Consider the following 17896-nt stretch of genomic DNA (forward strand, 5'->3'; position numbering starts at 1 on the left):
AGAGTAAAACCCAACAATGGTATCTTGGAGGCGATTTATGTCTCATAGCCTCGTGGTTTGTTGTGTAGGGCAAGGAGGACCATGCTTACAGGTTGTGGAAGGCCCTCTATGGCCTGAAGCAAGCTCCTAGGGCTTGGTATCAACAGATTGATTAGTTCTTCTAGGACATTGGGTTGCATTGTTCAGATCATGATCCCAACCTTTATTACAAGGTTTTGGAGGAAAGGTGCAAAATATGTCTTGGTTGTCTTATATGTTGATGACCTCATTATCACAGGGAGTGACACATAGGAGGTTGATCAGACTTGGCAAATCTTGGGCCAGGAGTTCGACTTGACGGATATTGGGATCCTATACTTCTTCCTTAGATTGGAGATCTATTAGATGGCATAGGGCTTTTTACTTTCCCAGCACATGTATATCTCTGAGCTTCTTTTGGAGTTTGGTATGGCGGAGTATTGACCTATTTCTTGCCCCATAGACCTGAGTCCAAGCTTCTAGTAGCAGGAGATCCCCTTAGTGATGCTACCCGTTACATGTGCCTCGTTGGCTCTTTGATCTAGTTGATCCACACTCGGCTAGACATCTCTTTTATGGTGGCCTTGTGTTCTTTCATAAAGATTCCTACTTAGGCTCACTGGCAAGCGGCTGTGTGTGTTTTGCACTATCTACAGGGGACTCAATCCTATGGGATCATGTATGGAGAGGAGGCCAATCTTTCTAGATGGAGTGACTTTGATTGGGTAGGCGATGTGGATTTGTGACGGTCCACTATTGGTTATGCCTTCTCCCTTGGATTGGAAGCTATCTCTTGGAGTAGTAAGAAGCAGCCTAATGTGGCCCTTTCATCTACAGAGGTTGAGTATCATGCCCTTTGTTCTACAGCTATGGAGGTAGTTTGGCTCTGTTGTTTGTTGGCAAAGGTTGGCTTTCCACAGACACGACCTATGAAGTTGTGCATGGACAACTAGAGTACCCTCGCACTGGTGAAGAACCCAATGTTTCATGCTCATGCGAAGTGCATCGAGGTTTAGTACCACTATGTTTAAGAGTGGATCATGGATTCCAAGTTAGTGGTGGCCTATTGTCCTACTGAGGACAATGTAGTGGATCTCTTAACGGAGCCTTTGCCCAAGGCTTCTATGTTTCATCACATGAGATTGTTGGGCCTTTAGGCACTCCCAGGATCTGAGAGGGGGTGTTAGTTTGCCACTTTTAGTGTTGTCAGTCTATCGGTTGTGAGCTCCTGTCAGAGTTTGATGGAGACATGGGAGCTTTGGCATTTTAGTGTGCTTTTCTTGAGTTTTTTGAGCATCTTCTGCATTTCCCAGTGTGTGCCACCTTGTCGGTCCTATCTCCATGGATTTCCCTACCATGTCAGCTGATTTTTCTGGCATTTTTATATGCTGCTGACTAAATGCAGTCGGACAGCTGGTAGCTGGTCAGCCAGTTTGGCACACTTTCTGCTATTTATAGTAGGCACCTTGGTTGGGGCAGATTATCTTTTGCAGGCTGCTCCTCTGACGTCGGGCATACTCCTCCGTATTTGGTGCTGCTGCTGCTGCCATCATCATTTCCAGCCAGATCAGGTGCCCTCACTGATGCCTCGGGCTCCTTGCAAGGACTGATCAGTCTTTCCGTTTGTATTCAGTATTAATTTCAGTCAGTGCAGAATCCAGATTTCTTTCTTCCTTCATCTTCCTGCTGTCTTCTCCTCTCTGTGTTGGAGTTCCTCCTTCCGTTGCGCACTCTCACAATTCAAAGGCTGGAAAAGACCATCAGCTAGTGTGAACACACTAAAGGACTCACTGAAAGTGTAATGCACACTCTAGAATGGGCAAATACAGTTGAAGCTCCCACTTCTTTGTCAGACTTTGGTGGAGCTCACAGCAAGGGGTGCAGGCTAACAGCAACTAGCCTTTTAGAGGTGGATGATGAGTGAGAAATAAGTTGGTGAGGGTAGTGGGGGAAAGAATGGAGGAAGATCAAGGAGTGCTTAAAGAGGACAATGGCGGAAGTTGTGGGGTGGATGCTTAGGGGAAGTGAATGTTTCAAGAGGATGATGGTGAAGTCCCAAAGGTGGAGGAACAGTTCCTTCACAGTTGAGAAAATGGGGACATGTATTGTTAAGCCATAGGCATCTGATCATACTTTTTACATACTTCCATATTTGTGTAACAATGTGTATGGCAAATGTATTGGAAAGATTGCGGGTTTAACATATTTTCTTGTGTTGTCAATTTTCTGTTCTAGAAGTTGTTGGCTTTACATGGTATTATGTTGAAGTATTGTCCTTGTGTGCAATTTATATATGCCATAACAAACTAACTTTTGTCGGCTTTACATTGTATTATGTTGAAGTATTGTCCTTGTGCGCAATTTAAATGCCATAACAAAACAACTTTTATTTTGAGTGTATATATGTCCTGAAACTTGATGTCATAAACAAACTGTGCACAAATGATTAATGTGAAATAGCATTCTGCAAGATCTAAAATTGAGTGTCCTTTAGCAATCAAACTACCTTTGAGCTAGTGTGACACCTCCACACACACAACCGAAAATAAATTGAAAAAAAACCGAAAAAAAAAGAAAAAAGAAAAGTGTGCACACTGTGCACATGTGCGCACACACAGATGCACACAAGTGTACCCATGCACATGCATCTATGGGCACGCACGTGCATACACACACACACACAAACAATCTCTGGGTTCTGTAAAAACTTTAGAGCGTTTACAATGCTTGACCTCTCTTGGTCAGGGGGCTTCAGCAGGCTCAATCGACTCAAGGCAATCAAATACACTGCTCAAGAGAGAGAAGCAGGACAGCTTGGGAAATCATTGATGAGGTAAGCAATTGTTTTTCAACTTATACATTTATCTTGGCTTACCATATCTTTGTAGATTACTCTTTTCATAGACATGGCTAATGCATCACAGAAAGAATTAAATGGAGAATAGGTTTTTGAAGAACAATGTGCAGATTGAGTCCAGCTTAAGATTGATTCTGGGACTGGACGTGCCATTTAACATAATGCAAATGACAATGTTAAATCTGGGGAATGATGGATGCAATCCTTGTCTTGCCACTTGATTATTTTTGTCCTTTCTTAATCTTATCAGAATGAAATCACAGGGCACAGAATCAAACAGAAAATTAACAACAATATTAGTGGCTGTAATATTAACAAGGCAGTCTCCATCTACTCTATGCCCGATAATATTTTTTCTGATTCGTCGGCCCAATGAATCACTTACATGCAAACAGGCATCATCTATGAAAGCTTTCTAAGCTACCAGGATGCTTTGATCAGATTAAAGCATAAGTGGATCTGACAAATGTTCAAGACAGCAGTTAGGACATACCTTGCCAGATGAAGTCTTGGTGGTATGATACACAGTCACCCCTAACACAATCATGTAACTTGAAAGTCTTTTTGTGTGTTTGAGCCATACTGCTGACCTATAACTCTGCCTCAGTTCAGTCTGATGTGTTTAAGCTGTTCAACAGTATTGAAGATGCAATGGTTCTATCTCAGATTAGTCAAAGTTCAGATATGGACAGGTAGTTAACCTTTTTGTTCAAGGTTCAAATACTCTTTGCATATATATTAGCCCTGCCAGCACAAACTGGTGAAGTACGATTCATTAATCTTGCGAAGCTCATAGGGTTCATGCTCCTACAGCACACAGCACAACTGATAGACAAGACATAGCATATTGCTAATGGGGGAAAAGAAACAATGATTCTAAGTAGTTGTAAAGAGTAGGCTCCCTGAAATTTGTATTATTTATGTTTTTATAAATTCAAATGTTTTGCCTTTTGTTTCCAAAGAGTTGAAACAAAAGCCTTTTGACAGACACTAACAGTAGCCTCAAAAGAGTTGTGATTTTCAACAATGGCAGCTCTTCTTTACATTTAATTGATGAGTATGAATGTGCTTGCAGTATCTGCTTCCATTCGTTGAGCGAGAACGATACAATCTCTCTTTGGCATGTCGTTTACATCCAAGCAATGACATGTTCAGGGAGCAAGAGTCAAAGAAAGAGCACATTACCTCAAATCAATGGCAGTGCAGATACTGTAGGAAGGTTTTCCGCTCGGAGAAGTTCCTTGATCAACATTTCGATAATCGGCATTTTGACAAGATAAATTCTGTGCGTATAAGATATTTTGTATGGTGGCTGGGAATAGGGAGGGAGTGCATGAGGTGTTTGAGTGGAGGGGAGATGAGGAAAGGGGGGCTTATTGGGAACGGGGCAAAAGGAGGAGATTGGAGGGACCAGAGGGAAGGAGGGAGTGAGATAGTCATTCAGCTAGTTAGCTGGCAGGACGTAATACCTAAGAGAAAATAGGATTTAAAAGGATGTAATACAGCTAAGAGAAACTAGGGTTTAAATCTGTTTTTGGTCCGAAATTGCATGCCTGATTACATGGCTTAAAAGGAATACATATGAAAAAATAGGATTTAAATCTGTTATCTGTCTGAAATTACAGCTAGTTGCTAAAGACATTAGATTTGTTGTTGAGTTGAGGGAGAGAATGATACAGAAAGAGCAAGCCAACACAAACTGTATTGCAGCAAAAAGACATAGTTGTTGTTACAAATGAAAGCAGGGTTCATTAACATAAAGTAACCCTACATCCTAAATTTAGGACTAAGTGCCCTAAGTGTCATGAGAACTAAGTGTCAGATGTGTACTGTTGTAATTGACTATAGCTAGTCCTACAAGGAACATAATAGGACAATAAAGGCATCAAATGAAAGCCTGCAAAAACCTCCTCCATGGTATTACTGAATTAGGGAGTGTTTAAATCAAGTAACAAAAGTAAATAAATGAAGAGCTTGCTGAAAAGATTCAGACTTAGGTTGAGCAAGAGCCCTTTTGAAAGATCTACCAAGTCGTGTTGTGTTAGAATGTAAGACTATAGAATATCGTCGATTAACCATCTCTCTTTTTTTTTTTCATAAAATTAACCATCTCTCTCTCTCTCTCTCTCTCTCTCTCTCTCTCTCTCTCTCTCTGACATAGCGATAATGAACCTCACTTTATACTTTGTGCAGGCATGGAACACTTGATTTCATGCATGATGCAATGGCCAAAGGATTCTGACTGCCAATGTAGATAAGTGTAGAAGATGTTTGACATACATGAATATAGTTTGCTCAACCATATAGCTTCCTTAGAAGCTTCAGTAGCTGATATGTATTCAGCTTCAGTGGTACTTAATGCAACAATATTCTGCAACTTGGAACACCAAGAAACAGCCCCACTAGCAAGTGTAAAGACATACCCGTTGGTGGACCTCCGAGTGTCCAAGCCACGTGCCATGTCTGCATCACAATAACCCTGCAAACTAAGTGCACCTTGCCCATAGCAAATACTTTTTCTTTGTGTACCCTTAAGGTATCGAAGAATACACTTGACAACCTCCCAATGTGCTTTGCCAGGATTTGACATAAACTTATTAACAACTCCCATTGCATGAGCAATGTCTGGACGAGTAGCAACCATAGCATACATAAGAGAGCCACAAGCTGATGCATAAGGAACTTCCTTCATAGCATTTGCTTCCACGTCATCTTTCGGACTATTGGCTTTGCTAAGCTTGAGATAAGGAGGTAAGGGTACCCCAAAAGGTTTAGCTTCAGCCATGTTAAATCTGTCCAGTACCTTTCTAATGTACTTTTCTTGAGATAAAAACAACAATTTCTGCATTCCATCTCTACGAATCCTCATGCCCAAAATATGATGTGCATTCCCCAAATCTTTCATGGAGAAAGTTGATTTCAGCTGATTTTTGAGAGCATCCAAGCTAGTTTTTCTTTTCCCAGCTAGTAACATATCATCCACATACAAAACAAGTATGATGGGGCTGCCATCTGTATCCTTTTTCATGTACAAGCAATGATCTGCATGGCTGTGTGTAAACTCATGAGACAAATCTTCTCAGAACAATCATCAATAAAGGAGACAAATATGCAGCACCACCCAATGATTTCACAGGCATACTGCATACATCAGAATGCACTAAGTCCAAGACATTGGACTTACGAGAGACACCAGAGTAAAAGGAAAATTTTATTTGCTTTCCAAACTGACACTCATTACAAAAATCAAGTTTAGAGCCTTTTCCATCAACCCTCTTCAGAGAGGTAAGGACATCAAGTCCTTTTTGGCTTGTATGGCCTAATCTCTTATGCCATAACTCCAAGCGGCTGCAAATTTCAGCAACTGCAAGAAACTTGCCATTCAAGGCTTTACAATACAAACAATACAATGTGCCCTTCTTGGTTCCTTTTGCAATCAGCATGGAACCCTTTTTTACTTTCCACAAACCACCACCAAACAGTGTGGTATAGCCATGCAAGTCAAGCTAACCAACAGATAGCGAACTCTTTTTAATGCCAGACACATATCTGACATCTTTCAACACAAGCTCTTGACCATTGTCTAAAGACAAGTGTACAATGCCAATCCCATCAATGTTGCAAGCATGGTTATTTCCAAGGTACACCTTTCCATAACTACCTGCATTGAACATAGCAAAACACTCCAAGCAAGGAGTTATAGGGAAAGAGGCACCAGAGTCTACAATCCAAGTTTGAGTGACACCATCATCAACTGACAAGAGTACATCAATCACATCAGCCTTGGTAATTTGCATATCTTGCATGTGACATACAAGGGCATCATAATCAACTGCACATAATACATGAGCCTCTGTATCTGAAAGCTCTTCTATGACCACGCTAGAGACCCCATTGGCCTTCTCTTTGCCTTTGTTTGTCTTTGATGCATTTGTCTTTTCTTCCTTCTTCTTTTTATCTCTTGCATTCTTCTTTCTCTCTCGTTCCTTCTTATAATACTTGCAATTAGGTTTCTTGTGGCCCTTCCGACCACCGTGATAGCAAGTAATGTCACTCTTATCCTTTCCTTTGCTCTTGCTCCTGTTTCTCTGCCCTGCATTTGCATTTTTCTTTCCAGCCCTGTCTCTTATATTATAAGCTAAGTTGTTGCCTTCTCCACTAGACACATGTCTAATTTCTTCATTCAAGATAGAACCCCTCACCCCATCATATGAGAGATTGGGGTTATTGCTGAGTGAAACCACCAAGGTTTCCCAAGAGTCGAGCAGTGTCATGATAAAAAAGATCGCCCTCAACTTATCATCAAAGTCCAAGTTTGCATCTTTGAGCTGATTTAGAATCCTTGTAAATGCACTTAAGTGCTCAGCTACAGGCTTTGACTCATCCAGTCGCATATTCACCAACTTGCGCATTAAATGCACTTGATTAACGGGTGTGGTGATCTCATAAGTAGTTTTCAGCTTCTCCCATATTGCATAACCTGTGTCTAAACCCTTAATGTCTGTTAGAATGTCATCAGTGATACCCATCTTTATGTAAGCCACAGCCTTTTTATTCACTCTGGCCCAATCTGCATCAGATTAGTGTGGGTTTATCTTCCTGCAAAGCATCCTCACAATCCTTCAGGAACAAAATGCCCTGCATACGGTCTTTCCAAAGGTCAAAGCCATGACCATCAAACCATTTGATCTCCATCAAACTCTTGATGTCTGAACTGGAAGAAGTTGCAGCCATTTTATCACGAACACAATAGTAAATGCACTAATTTGCGGAAGCACAAGCTGAACTAGCAAAATACCCTGCTGTTTTTCCTCAACCAGAAATAAATCTCTACTGTTTATACATTAACCAGCCACTACACGGGCAAAAGATGCAGAAATTTACCAAATTCTGCGCAATTCCCCAAAATTTCAAGTCTAAAATTGCATAAATGTCAGTCAATCTGACCCATCTGAGCAAAACTTTGCCAATACATGAAAAGCCCCAAGTTTCTAGGATCCAATGTCAGGAAATTTTGCTCAAAGAAGCAAAATTTTGACTAATTTGGCAAAATCCCCAAATTAATTTGGGTCACCACTTGCAATGTCTGCAATTTCTGACTCGAAAGTCATTGACAAGCATGAATGATGTCAAATTTGGGAAAAGCCCCAAATTTTAGGCTCGATTTTGCACAAAATTGAGACCTGTGCCTTCGGTGTGTGAATTCCCGCCAAGGAGAAGGAATTGAAAAATTAAAAGAAATTTTGGTTTTAGAAGACTTGACGGGAGGTCGTTGATCGTCACGGTAGTGACAGCCCGTTGGCGTCCGTTCCACTCGTGTGTCTCACACCTTGCTGCAGTTCTCCACGTTGGCCCCCTCCGTTGCGACACGGAGTCTCCTTGCCAAACAATGTCAATCGCCTCACGTCTTGACCACGCGCAGTAACAGACGCTTGGTCCACACTCGCCTGCAAGAACCTTGCGCTGGTCGCCAGTTGCAACAAGTCGCCTGCCTGTCGCTCGCTTGTTTGTTGCTCGCGTGTCTGACGCTCGTCTGTCTGAAGCTCGCTTGTTTGAAGGTTGCCTGCTTGTTGTGAGCTCGTCAGTGGGCTTACTCACTGGACATTAGCCCTGTCCTGCAGTCACTCGACTGCCCCTTGATCTCGGAAGTGCGCAGAGCCTTAAGCTCTTGTTGGATAAAGAGGGGCACAGTTGAGAGAGATGGAGGCCGAGCAGGAGTGAACGAGTGAGTGTGACGGCTTGAGAGAGTGTGAGCATAGTGAAAGTACGAGACGATAAGAGTGAAAGTACGATCAAGTACATGGTTTGCACATTGAAGGCCCTTAAGCCAAAACATGTGTGGCAACCCTTTACTTGTCAGCATACATCTGGTCATTTCCATTAGTATGCGATTTTTCCTTTCAGCCACTCCATTTTGTTGAGGTGTCATCCTCACAGCGTAGGACTCTTAATCCTTTGAAGTCAGAAGCTCTTATCGGGCTTCAATATATAAGTTCAAAATGAGGAGATCATGCCCCTCTCGTCTAACGTAAAGGGCGCTCTTAGTTGAGTTGTTTTGAAAGCCTAGGCCAATCAGGTAAGAATGAATCTTTTTGTACCATGCATGTGGTGCTTGCTTCAACCTATACAAGGCTTTCTGCAAATGGCAAAGTTTCTTTTCCATTCCCCTTATGCAAACCGTGGTGGCTGACATAGACTTTCTCATTAGCGATCAATGCTACCATTTGCATGACATTTAAGCTTAAAGACCCACTTAAGTGCCAATGACATGCTTGCCTTTAGGCAAGTCACGTAATTCCCAAGTATTGTTCTCATCAATGATCTACAACTTTGATTGCATATCATCCAGCCAATGTGTATCCTCCAAAGCACCCTTAACACAAAGAGGCTCTTCACCACAACCAATGGCCAATAAAGCATAGTTTGTAAAGTTTTCTAATACCTGACAAGAAGTTGCTCTAGTATGTCCAGGAAGAGGGGCAGTGTCACGCGGACGTGAAATTTTGAGATGCTTTAATCTTGCTAGTAACATTTGATTAAGTTACTAATCAAATGTGCAAGGTTGTTTAGCACATGTGATGCACATGGCAGTTATTTCGTGGGAACGGGCCAAGGACTCGGAGGATGTAGTGGGTGTTAAAGGCAAAAGTTGTGTTAAGTTATGCCAATTGGGTTTTGGTGGTCAGTTGGTGCTAGGTTGGATCCTAGGACAATTGTTTGGTCATGAAGTGTTAGTGGTGACACTAGGGACTAGCATTAATTAATTAATTAATGGTAGTCTAAGGGTCAACAGAGGTTGGGAACCACTCCAAGTTGCAAATGGCCTAGCCAATTTCATTACAGATGGGCATGTTTAATTTTGGGCAAGGTCAAAAGGGCTGAAATTGATTTTCTGAATTAATTAATTCTGAAAAATTAATTTAATGGCTGAAAATGCATTAGGCTGCCACTTGGCAAAACATTTCCATGCAACTAGGGAGAAGGCTGTTGGAGGGTGGTGGAAGTTGATTTGCAGCCATTCTGAGCTTGGTGGAGGGAGAGGGAGGTGATCACATTTGGCTCTGAGAGGCGACGACGACTGATCGCTTGCCGTGATAGGACAGGGGACAGTAGGTTTCCTCTTCCGCCTCAAGAAGGCCGGCGGTAGAAGAGGAGGGCTCGCCAACTGAGCTGGTGTTTTACCCCCCTTTTGAAGCTCTTGGTGCCATCAGATTTGTCATCAGAGCTACGAATCAAAAGATACATTTCAGCTAATTTTCTTTCTCTCTCTACAACATTCTCTTATCTCCTCCAGTCTATGCTCAAGCATTCTTGGTAATTCTCAGCCATTGGTAGCAAAGTACAGCCAAATTTGGTGGACAACAGAGAGTTTACTGCTGTAAACCCTAAATTACAGCAGTAATTAGGGTTTAGCAGCCACCTTGGGACCCGTGCTATCAGTCAAAGGCATTGTACATTGAAATCAACACCGGAAATTCGTGGAATTGTGAGGATTTCAGATGCCAGCCCATCTATTGTGAATTTGGGGCAGCATTTGACCAGTCACACTACTCATTGGAAAGCTTTGCACATACAGGGATATGTGGACAACGAAGAGTTTTACATTGCTCCACTTAAGGGTTGTGATGTGTTGCTTGGTATGCCATGGTGCCACCATATGCATGCAGTGATTGATTTATATGCAAAAGAGATCACTATTCAACATAAGAGAAAGACACTCACACTTGATGTAAAGGTGAAAGGGGAATCTGTCCCTGTTGTAACTACAACTGCTATTTCTAAAGTAATGAAAAATCATATTTCAGCGTATTTACTTTTTGCTAAGGACAAGGATGATAGTGTGAATGTTGGGAATATGTCTAAATTAGAGAAGGATCGCATGCCATTTCTGAGAATGTATGCTTATTGCTTCTCTCAGTCACTTCCAGGGCAGCTACCACCTGAAAGACATGAAGATCATGGCATAGATCTTATCCCTGGAAGTAGCCCTCCTAATAAACCACCCTATAGAGTCAGTGCAACCCAACAAGAGGAGATTATGAGTTAGGTAAACAAGCTGTTAGAAAAAGGGCTGATTGAGCCTAGCTCATCTCCTTTCTGTTCTCCAGTGCTTTTGGTGCAGAAAAAGGATGGTTCATGGTGTATGTGCATTGACTATCGTGCTCTGAATAAGATCACGATAAAAAACCGCTTTCCAATCCCTCGGATCGATGATGTTATGGATAGATTGCAGGGGGCAGCAATATTCAGTCGTATAGATTTGAAAAGTGAGTATCATTAGATATGCATTAGACCGGAGGATGTGCCTAAGACAGCTTTCAGGACATCTTTTGGACTATATGAATTTCTTGTCATGCCTTTTGGACTTACGAATGCTCTTGTTACTTTTAATCGGATGATGGATCACATCTTTCGGTCACATAATGCATTTGTGGATACTTTCTTTGATGACATGATTGTCTATTCAAAGAATGAGACAAAGCATAGAAAGCACCTGGACATTGTCTTCAATGAGCTACGTAAGCATAGGTTGGTTATCAATGACAAGAAGAGTGAATTCTTTTTACATGAAATCCATTTCTTGGGACATATTGTATCGGCTGATGGTATTCGTATGGACCTTGCTAAGGTTGAAGCAATACGTTCATGGCCAGCTTTGAAGAATGTCCACGAGATCCGCAGCTTCTTGGGTTTATGTTCTTACTATAGAAAGTATGTACGCGGGTTTGCTGAAATTGCATCTCCATTGCATGCTTTGCAAAAGAAAGATGTGCCATTTAGATGGACAGCAGTGGAAATTTCAGTATTTGAAAAGTTGGAAGGAAAAGATGAGTTCAGATCTTGTGTTTCTGTTGCCTAATCTAAGGAAGTCATTTGTGGTTCAGTGTGATGCATGTGGTAACAACATTGGAGCTGTCCTTATGCAAGATGGCCGTGTTGTGGCTTATGAGAGCCAAAATTTCCACGGTGCAGAGAGGAATTACAGGTTTATGAGAAAGAGCTCTTGGTTGTAATTAATGCAGTCTACGTGGAAACATTATTTGTTAGGGGCTGATTTTACAGTGCAGACAGACCATTAGACTTTGAGGTACTTTTTGACGCAAACAAAGTTGTCAGAGAAGCATATGAGATGAGCAAATTTTCTCTCTATGTTTCATTTTTAGATTGTACATATTAATGGTAAAAAGAATGTTGTGGCTGATGCACTATCACATAAGCCACAAATTTCAGCCGTCACTATGGTTTCTCACACTGAGTTGGATGGCATGAAAGAGCAATATGCTGTTGATTCGGACTTGAGGTCTAGAGTGATCATTGAAAGTCATGCTCCTCCGTATGCAAGACACAGAGATATTGATGCCACAGTCAAGGCAGTGAAGCATTTCTTTTATTGGCCCGCTTTGAGGCATAATGTAGAGCGGTATGTTAGGGCATGCATCATATGTCAACAGGTAAAGCATGATAGGCAAGAGATGCCGGGCTTGTTGCAGCCCTTGCGCTTGCAAAAGCATTGCTATGGACTTTATCTTTGAGCTTCCTAGGACACCTACAGGAAATGATGGGATATGGACTATTATTTGCAAGTTTACGAACACGCCCATTTCATTCCGGTGAGGAAGAAGATAAAGGTTGATCATCTGATCGCTTTGTGGAAAGCTTGGATGCAGCCTATGCAAAGATAAAGTATGCACTTCAGAGATCACAGGACAAGCAAAAGCGGACAGTTGATCGCCATAGACGTGCTTTGCAGTTTGCAAAGGGCGATTATGTATTGCTGCGTTTCGAAAAGGCAAGGCTGAAAAAGATGAAGGGAAGAGAGAGGTTGTATCCGAAGTTCAGCATGAGATACTATGGGCCCTTTCAAGTGTCGTAAAAGGTCAGCGATGTTGCATATCGGCTGAAATTACCTCCACATTGGCGGATACACAATGCCTTTCATGTCAGTTTGTTGAGACCTTTTCGTGGTGATGTGCTAAAAGATGTATCTGCTGAAATTCAGCGAGAGGTTGAGAAACTAGATGAGATTTTGGTACTCGAGCAGATTTTGGCACATAAGGAAAGGAAGGTCAGAGGTAAAGTTTCCAAAAGATATTTGGTGAAGTGTAAAAATTATTCACCAATGGATGCAAAATGGATGGAAGAGGATGACTTGGCAGACCATCCTGAGTTGTTGCAACTTTATCTCGATGCCTTTCAGTTAGAGCCGACTTTGGATTGGGCTTACTCAGGTTCAGCAGAGTGGGCGTTCGGAGCATTGCTTGATGCTCAAGGGGGAGGTAGCACTTCCACTCCACCGGTTTTGGACAGCTCTCATATGTAGTGGATCTTGGATATATTTAGCATGCATCCAAGGTACTGTACTGATAGTATGTCTGCCATGAGATCACTACTCGGTGTACTAGTCACTGTGAGATACATGTATATGAGTATGGTTGTCACCGCGGCTCTAAGACTATACTTATGCATGAGTTTTTGGACCAGTTTGGCATGAGTTTTTGCCTCAGTTTTGAGATCGATTTCTGATTAGTTTCAGCTCAGTTTTTGATTAGTTTGAGAACCGTTTATGATCACTTTGGGATCAATTTTGCATCAGCTTTTGCATCAACTTCTGACCAGTTTTTTTACCATCAGCTTGTGATCAATTCCGAGTCACATTTGCAGCCATTTGTGATCAGTTATCATATCAGTTTATGATCAGGTCATGCTCAGTTTTTAATGGTTTACAACTGATTCCATGGACAGCCGCACGCAAACGAATGTCATTGACAGTTTCAGCCATGGGTTATGCTGAGAATATGCTTTACTGCGGTTTTGAAGTCAAAACGGTTGAGAAACATGAGTTATGGATGCATCCAATGGTTTCTAGCAATAGTTTTGGACTGTTTTTCAGTTTTCTATTTTGTTTTGCTGGCTGGAAATTTTCAATAAGTTTTGCGCATATGCAACGATTCGACAACAGTGGCCAATGTTGTGGTGACTGTCATGCCAAATTGAAATTCTAGTGCAATATACTTTTGCTTTGGCGCAATGCAATGCAATTGAGGATGATTGCAAGGTTTTCAAGGGGGAGGTCTGTCACGGGGACGCGAGATTTTGAGATGCTTTAATCTTGCTAGTAACATTTGATTAAGTTACTAATTAAATGTGCAAGGTTGTTTAGCACATGTGATGCACATGGCAGTTATTTCATGGGAATGGGCCAAGGACCTCGAGGATGCAGTGAGTGTTAAATGCAAAAGTTGTGTTAAGTTATGCCAACTGGGTTTTGGTGGTCAGTTGGTGTCAAGTTGGACCCTAGGACAATTGTTTGGCCATTAAGTGTCAGTGGTGACATTAGGGACTAGCATTAATTAATTAATTAATGCTAGTCTAAGGGTCAACAGAGGTTGGGAACCACTCCAAGTTGCAAATGGCCTAGCCAATTTCATTACAGATGGGCATGTTTAATTTTTGGCAGGGTCAAAAGGGCTGAAATTAATTTTTTGAATTAATTAATTCTGAAAAATTAATTTAATGGCTGAAAATGCATTAGGAAGGCTGCCACTTGGCAAAACTTTCCCATACAACTAGGGAGAAGGCTGTTGGAGGGTGGTGGAAGCTGATTTGCAGCCATTCTGAGCTTGGTGGAGGGAGAGGAGGTGATCAAATTTGGCTCTGAGAGGCGACAACAACTGATCGTGCGCCGCGACACGACAGGGGGCCGTAGGTTTTCTCTTCTGCCTCAAGAAGGGCAGTGGTAGGAGAGGAGGGCTTGCCAGCTAAGCTGGTGTTTTACCCCCCTTTTGAAGCTGTTGGTGCCATCAGATTTGTCATCAGAGCTATGAATCAAAAGATACATTTCAGCTGATTTTCTCTCTCTCTACAGCATTCTCTCATCTCCTCTAGTCTATGCTCAAGCATTCTCAGTAATTTTCAGCCATTGGTAGCAGAGTACAACCAAATTTGGTGGACAGCAGAGAGTTTACTGCTGTAAACTCTAAATTACAGCAGTAATTAGGGTTTAGCAGCCACCTTGGGACCCGTCCCATCAGTCAAAGGCATTGTACACTGAAATGAGCACCGGAAATTCGTGGAATTGTGAGGATTTCAGATGCCAGTCCATCTATTGTGAATTTGGGGCAGCATTTGACCAGTTGGGGTTCCATTAGAGCAAGTCTTGGGTGAAAATCAAGAGGCAATTTGCCTGAATGCTTCGCTAATTATTGAAATAACAAGGGGCTTTTGAATCAGCCAAGGAGATTGTGAAATCTCGGCGTTTAATTTATCCATCAGCAATTGAAATTAAAGAAATACAGAAAGGGGCGCTAGTTTTGGGGCCAACAAGGTGTCCACTGTCCAAGTTTATGAAGGTAAAGTGAGCATTTCAGTTTATGTTCATTTGCTAATTGCTGTAATTAATTGCTTAATCAGGTTAAACCACCCTATCCGAGAAGGAAGGCTGGTTTCAGGCAGCTTGTCTACTATACTATAAGGTATCAAGCAGCCATCTAGGCAATGCTTTTGCTTCCTGAAGAGCAGCCCTCTTTGCGGTCTCTGCGTCATCATGATCTATTGCCTCAAGAGAAGAAAGATCAGGCTGAAAATCAGCATGGGCAGGTTGTTGAATTCACTGCAATGGTGCATAGCTTTGAGTGGGTGCATGCTCAATAATCTCTGGCAACAATTTGAATAATGGCATAAGCAATTCAAACGCATCTTTGGGGCCAACAATTGACTGATTTTTGCAATCACACAAATATATTTGTGAATTTTCAGCAAAGACAACGTCTCCACTAAGAAGCACTTTGCTTGTAACTAGTTGATATAGTTGATAGCCTTTCATTTCAGTACTGTATCCCAAAAAAACTTGCATGTAATTGCTTTGTCGTGCAAATTGTCTCTTTTGAGACGGAACATGAGTGTAGGCAAGATGTCCAAAAGTATGCATGTATGCAACCATTGGCTTTTTGCCATTCCATGCCTCATAAGGCATGACAGTTTGTAATGCCCAAGTAGGTGAACAATTCAACACATAGGAAGCTGTATGAATTGCATCCAACCAAAACTCATTTGGCAAAGACTTTTCTTTAAGCATACATATGGGCATCTCCATAAGAGATCTATTCTTGTGCTTGGCAAGACCATTCTGTTGTGGTGTATAAGGCATAGTGCACTAATGAATAATGCCCCTAGAAGAAAGAAATGTTGCAAATTCCATTGACATGTATTCCTCTCCTTTGTTAGTGCAGTGAGTAACTAATTTACAGCCATTGGAGTTTTTCGCCATGGCAATAAAATACTAAAAGCATGAAAATACCTTTGACTCGGCCTTCAAGCCAACCACCCATGTGTGGCGTATATAGTTGTCAATGAAGGTAACAAAGTAGACACATCCACTAAGAGAGGGAGTGTGCATAGGACCACATATATCATTATGCGCAAGCTGCAATTTTTGTGTGGACTTGCACTTCCACCCTTGGAAAAGCCAAATCTGTGCATTTTGCCAAGCAAACATCCCTCACATGTGTGCTGATATGGCACACACATTTCGGGCAAATCATACACCATATTATCCTTGTACAAGTGTGACAAGCTGTGAAAATTCAAGTGCCCAAACTGAGCATAAATCTTCAAATACCAATTACTTAGATGAGGGTAGAAATTGGATAGAGACCTATGAAAGAAAATTGAACCAAAGAAACCCTCTGTTTCAATTTGAGTATGAAGCAACCAAACAAGCCTTTCTTGACCGATTTTGAGTGACTGAAAGTGGATAGAAAATTATGGGAGACATGATCATGTTGAGATAAGGACAACCTTGTGAGGAAGTAGATAATGAGAAAAAACAATCCACAAGAGACAATATCTATTGAGACCTTGATTTTTGAAAAAATCAAAGAGAAGACCAAAGGATTGGAAAAGAGACTAGTTTATTGACAAGTCTTATTTTTTTTCAAAGAAAACTACTACACATAAATGTTTGCACTCTAGGGGTTGGGCTAAATATGTGATGCATTTTTGGAAAAACCTAAAAATCCCTAACTTTATTGTGAATGGCTAGGTTTTGGAATTTTATACAGAGATATGGATGATGCCTTTTGCTTGGAAATCCGACTTGAGCTTCTAACATGATAGGATTTCAAGCTCTACTTTAAATTTGTATTTCCAAATACATTTGTCAAGTTTAAGTGCTTGTAATAGTCATAAAGAGAACTAGAGGCAGAGAGCTAAGTAGTAAGGAGAGGTATATTTTCTTCAATCCTAAACTCTTGCATATAGCAGGGAAAAGAGGACTCAAGCATGATAAACTCAACAATAGACAAGGCCGAACCATCCACAACCATAGCTTCTGAACAAGGTTGTCTATCACAAACATCAAGTTTGTACAAGCCATGACATAAAGTACTAGTGATGACAATCCCATCATCATCATGTGTGTCCTTAAGCACACACCATGGCCCAATGAAGCAAACTTCAAAGCCACTAGTAGCAATGTCTAACATTGATAATAGGTTCTTCTGAATGCCATTTACATACAAAACATCATATAAGGTGACAACATTCCCATTCACTATAGTGATAAGGATTTTCTCAATGCCTTAAACTTTATAAGTAGCATTGTTGGCACATGTGACAATGTCCCTTTGTGTGGCATCAACCAAAGAAATAAAAAGATGCTTGCATGAGGTGATGTGCTTGCTAGCACCACTATCAATATACCAATTCTGCTTACTATCCTCTACTAAAAGGCCTACATCATGTATGGTGGGGTCATAAAAACAAGACATTGCAAAAGCATATGAATAGAAAGTTTCTGCAATATGAGCTGCCTCATCCTTCCCACCACTAGGAGCACTAGATATGGCTGTCATAACAACCAATGAGGCTTGTTTCTTCTCCTTTGTAGCCTTGTGCTTGTCACACTCAAAGATCTCATGCCTTGGCTTGTGGCAATAGTTGCATCTCTTCTTTTTTGCTTGTCCTTTTCTTTATGTGAATGAGTTACCCTTGCCCTTTTGATGGTTGAATGAAGAGCCTAAT

The 17896-nt window shown here is 41.4% G+C and overlaps 1 protein-coding gene across 2 annotated transcripts in view; it reads left to right on the plus strand.

Moving 5' to 3' along the window:
• The window catches only part of LOC148014362 (uncharacterized), an 89581-nt gene that overhangs the window by 43857 nt on the left and 27828 nt on the right, over nucleotides 1–17896 (plus strand). The window contains exons 2-3 of one of the 2 annotated variants that reach the window (XM_087666871.1): nucleotides 2774–2851; nucleotides 3951–4160. In XM_087666871.1, coding sequence (XP_087522997.1) covers nucleotides 2774–2851; nucleotides 3951–4160 — 288 coding nt within the window. The remainder of the gene's footprint in view (nucleotides 1–2773; nucleotides 2852–3950; nucleotides 4161–17896) is intronic. The other variant, XM_087666872.1, reaches the window with a different exon arrangement.

This window comes from Lygodium microphyllum, chromosome 25 (assembly GCF_053477565.2).
Source record: "Lygodium microphyllum isolate KBCC chromosome 25, Lygodium_microphyllum_v1.1.10, whole genome shotgun sequence".
Lineage (NCBI taxonomy): Eukaryota > Viridiplantae > Streptophyta > Polypodiopsida > Schizaeales > Lygodiaceae > Lygodium > Lygodium microphyllum.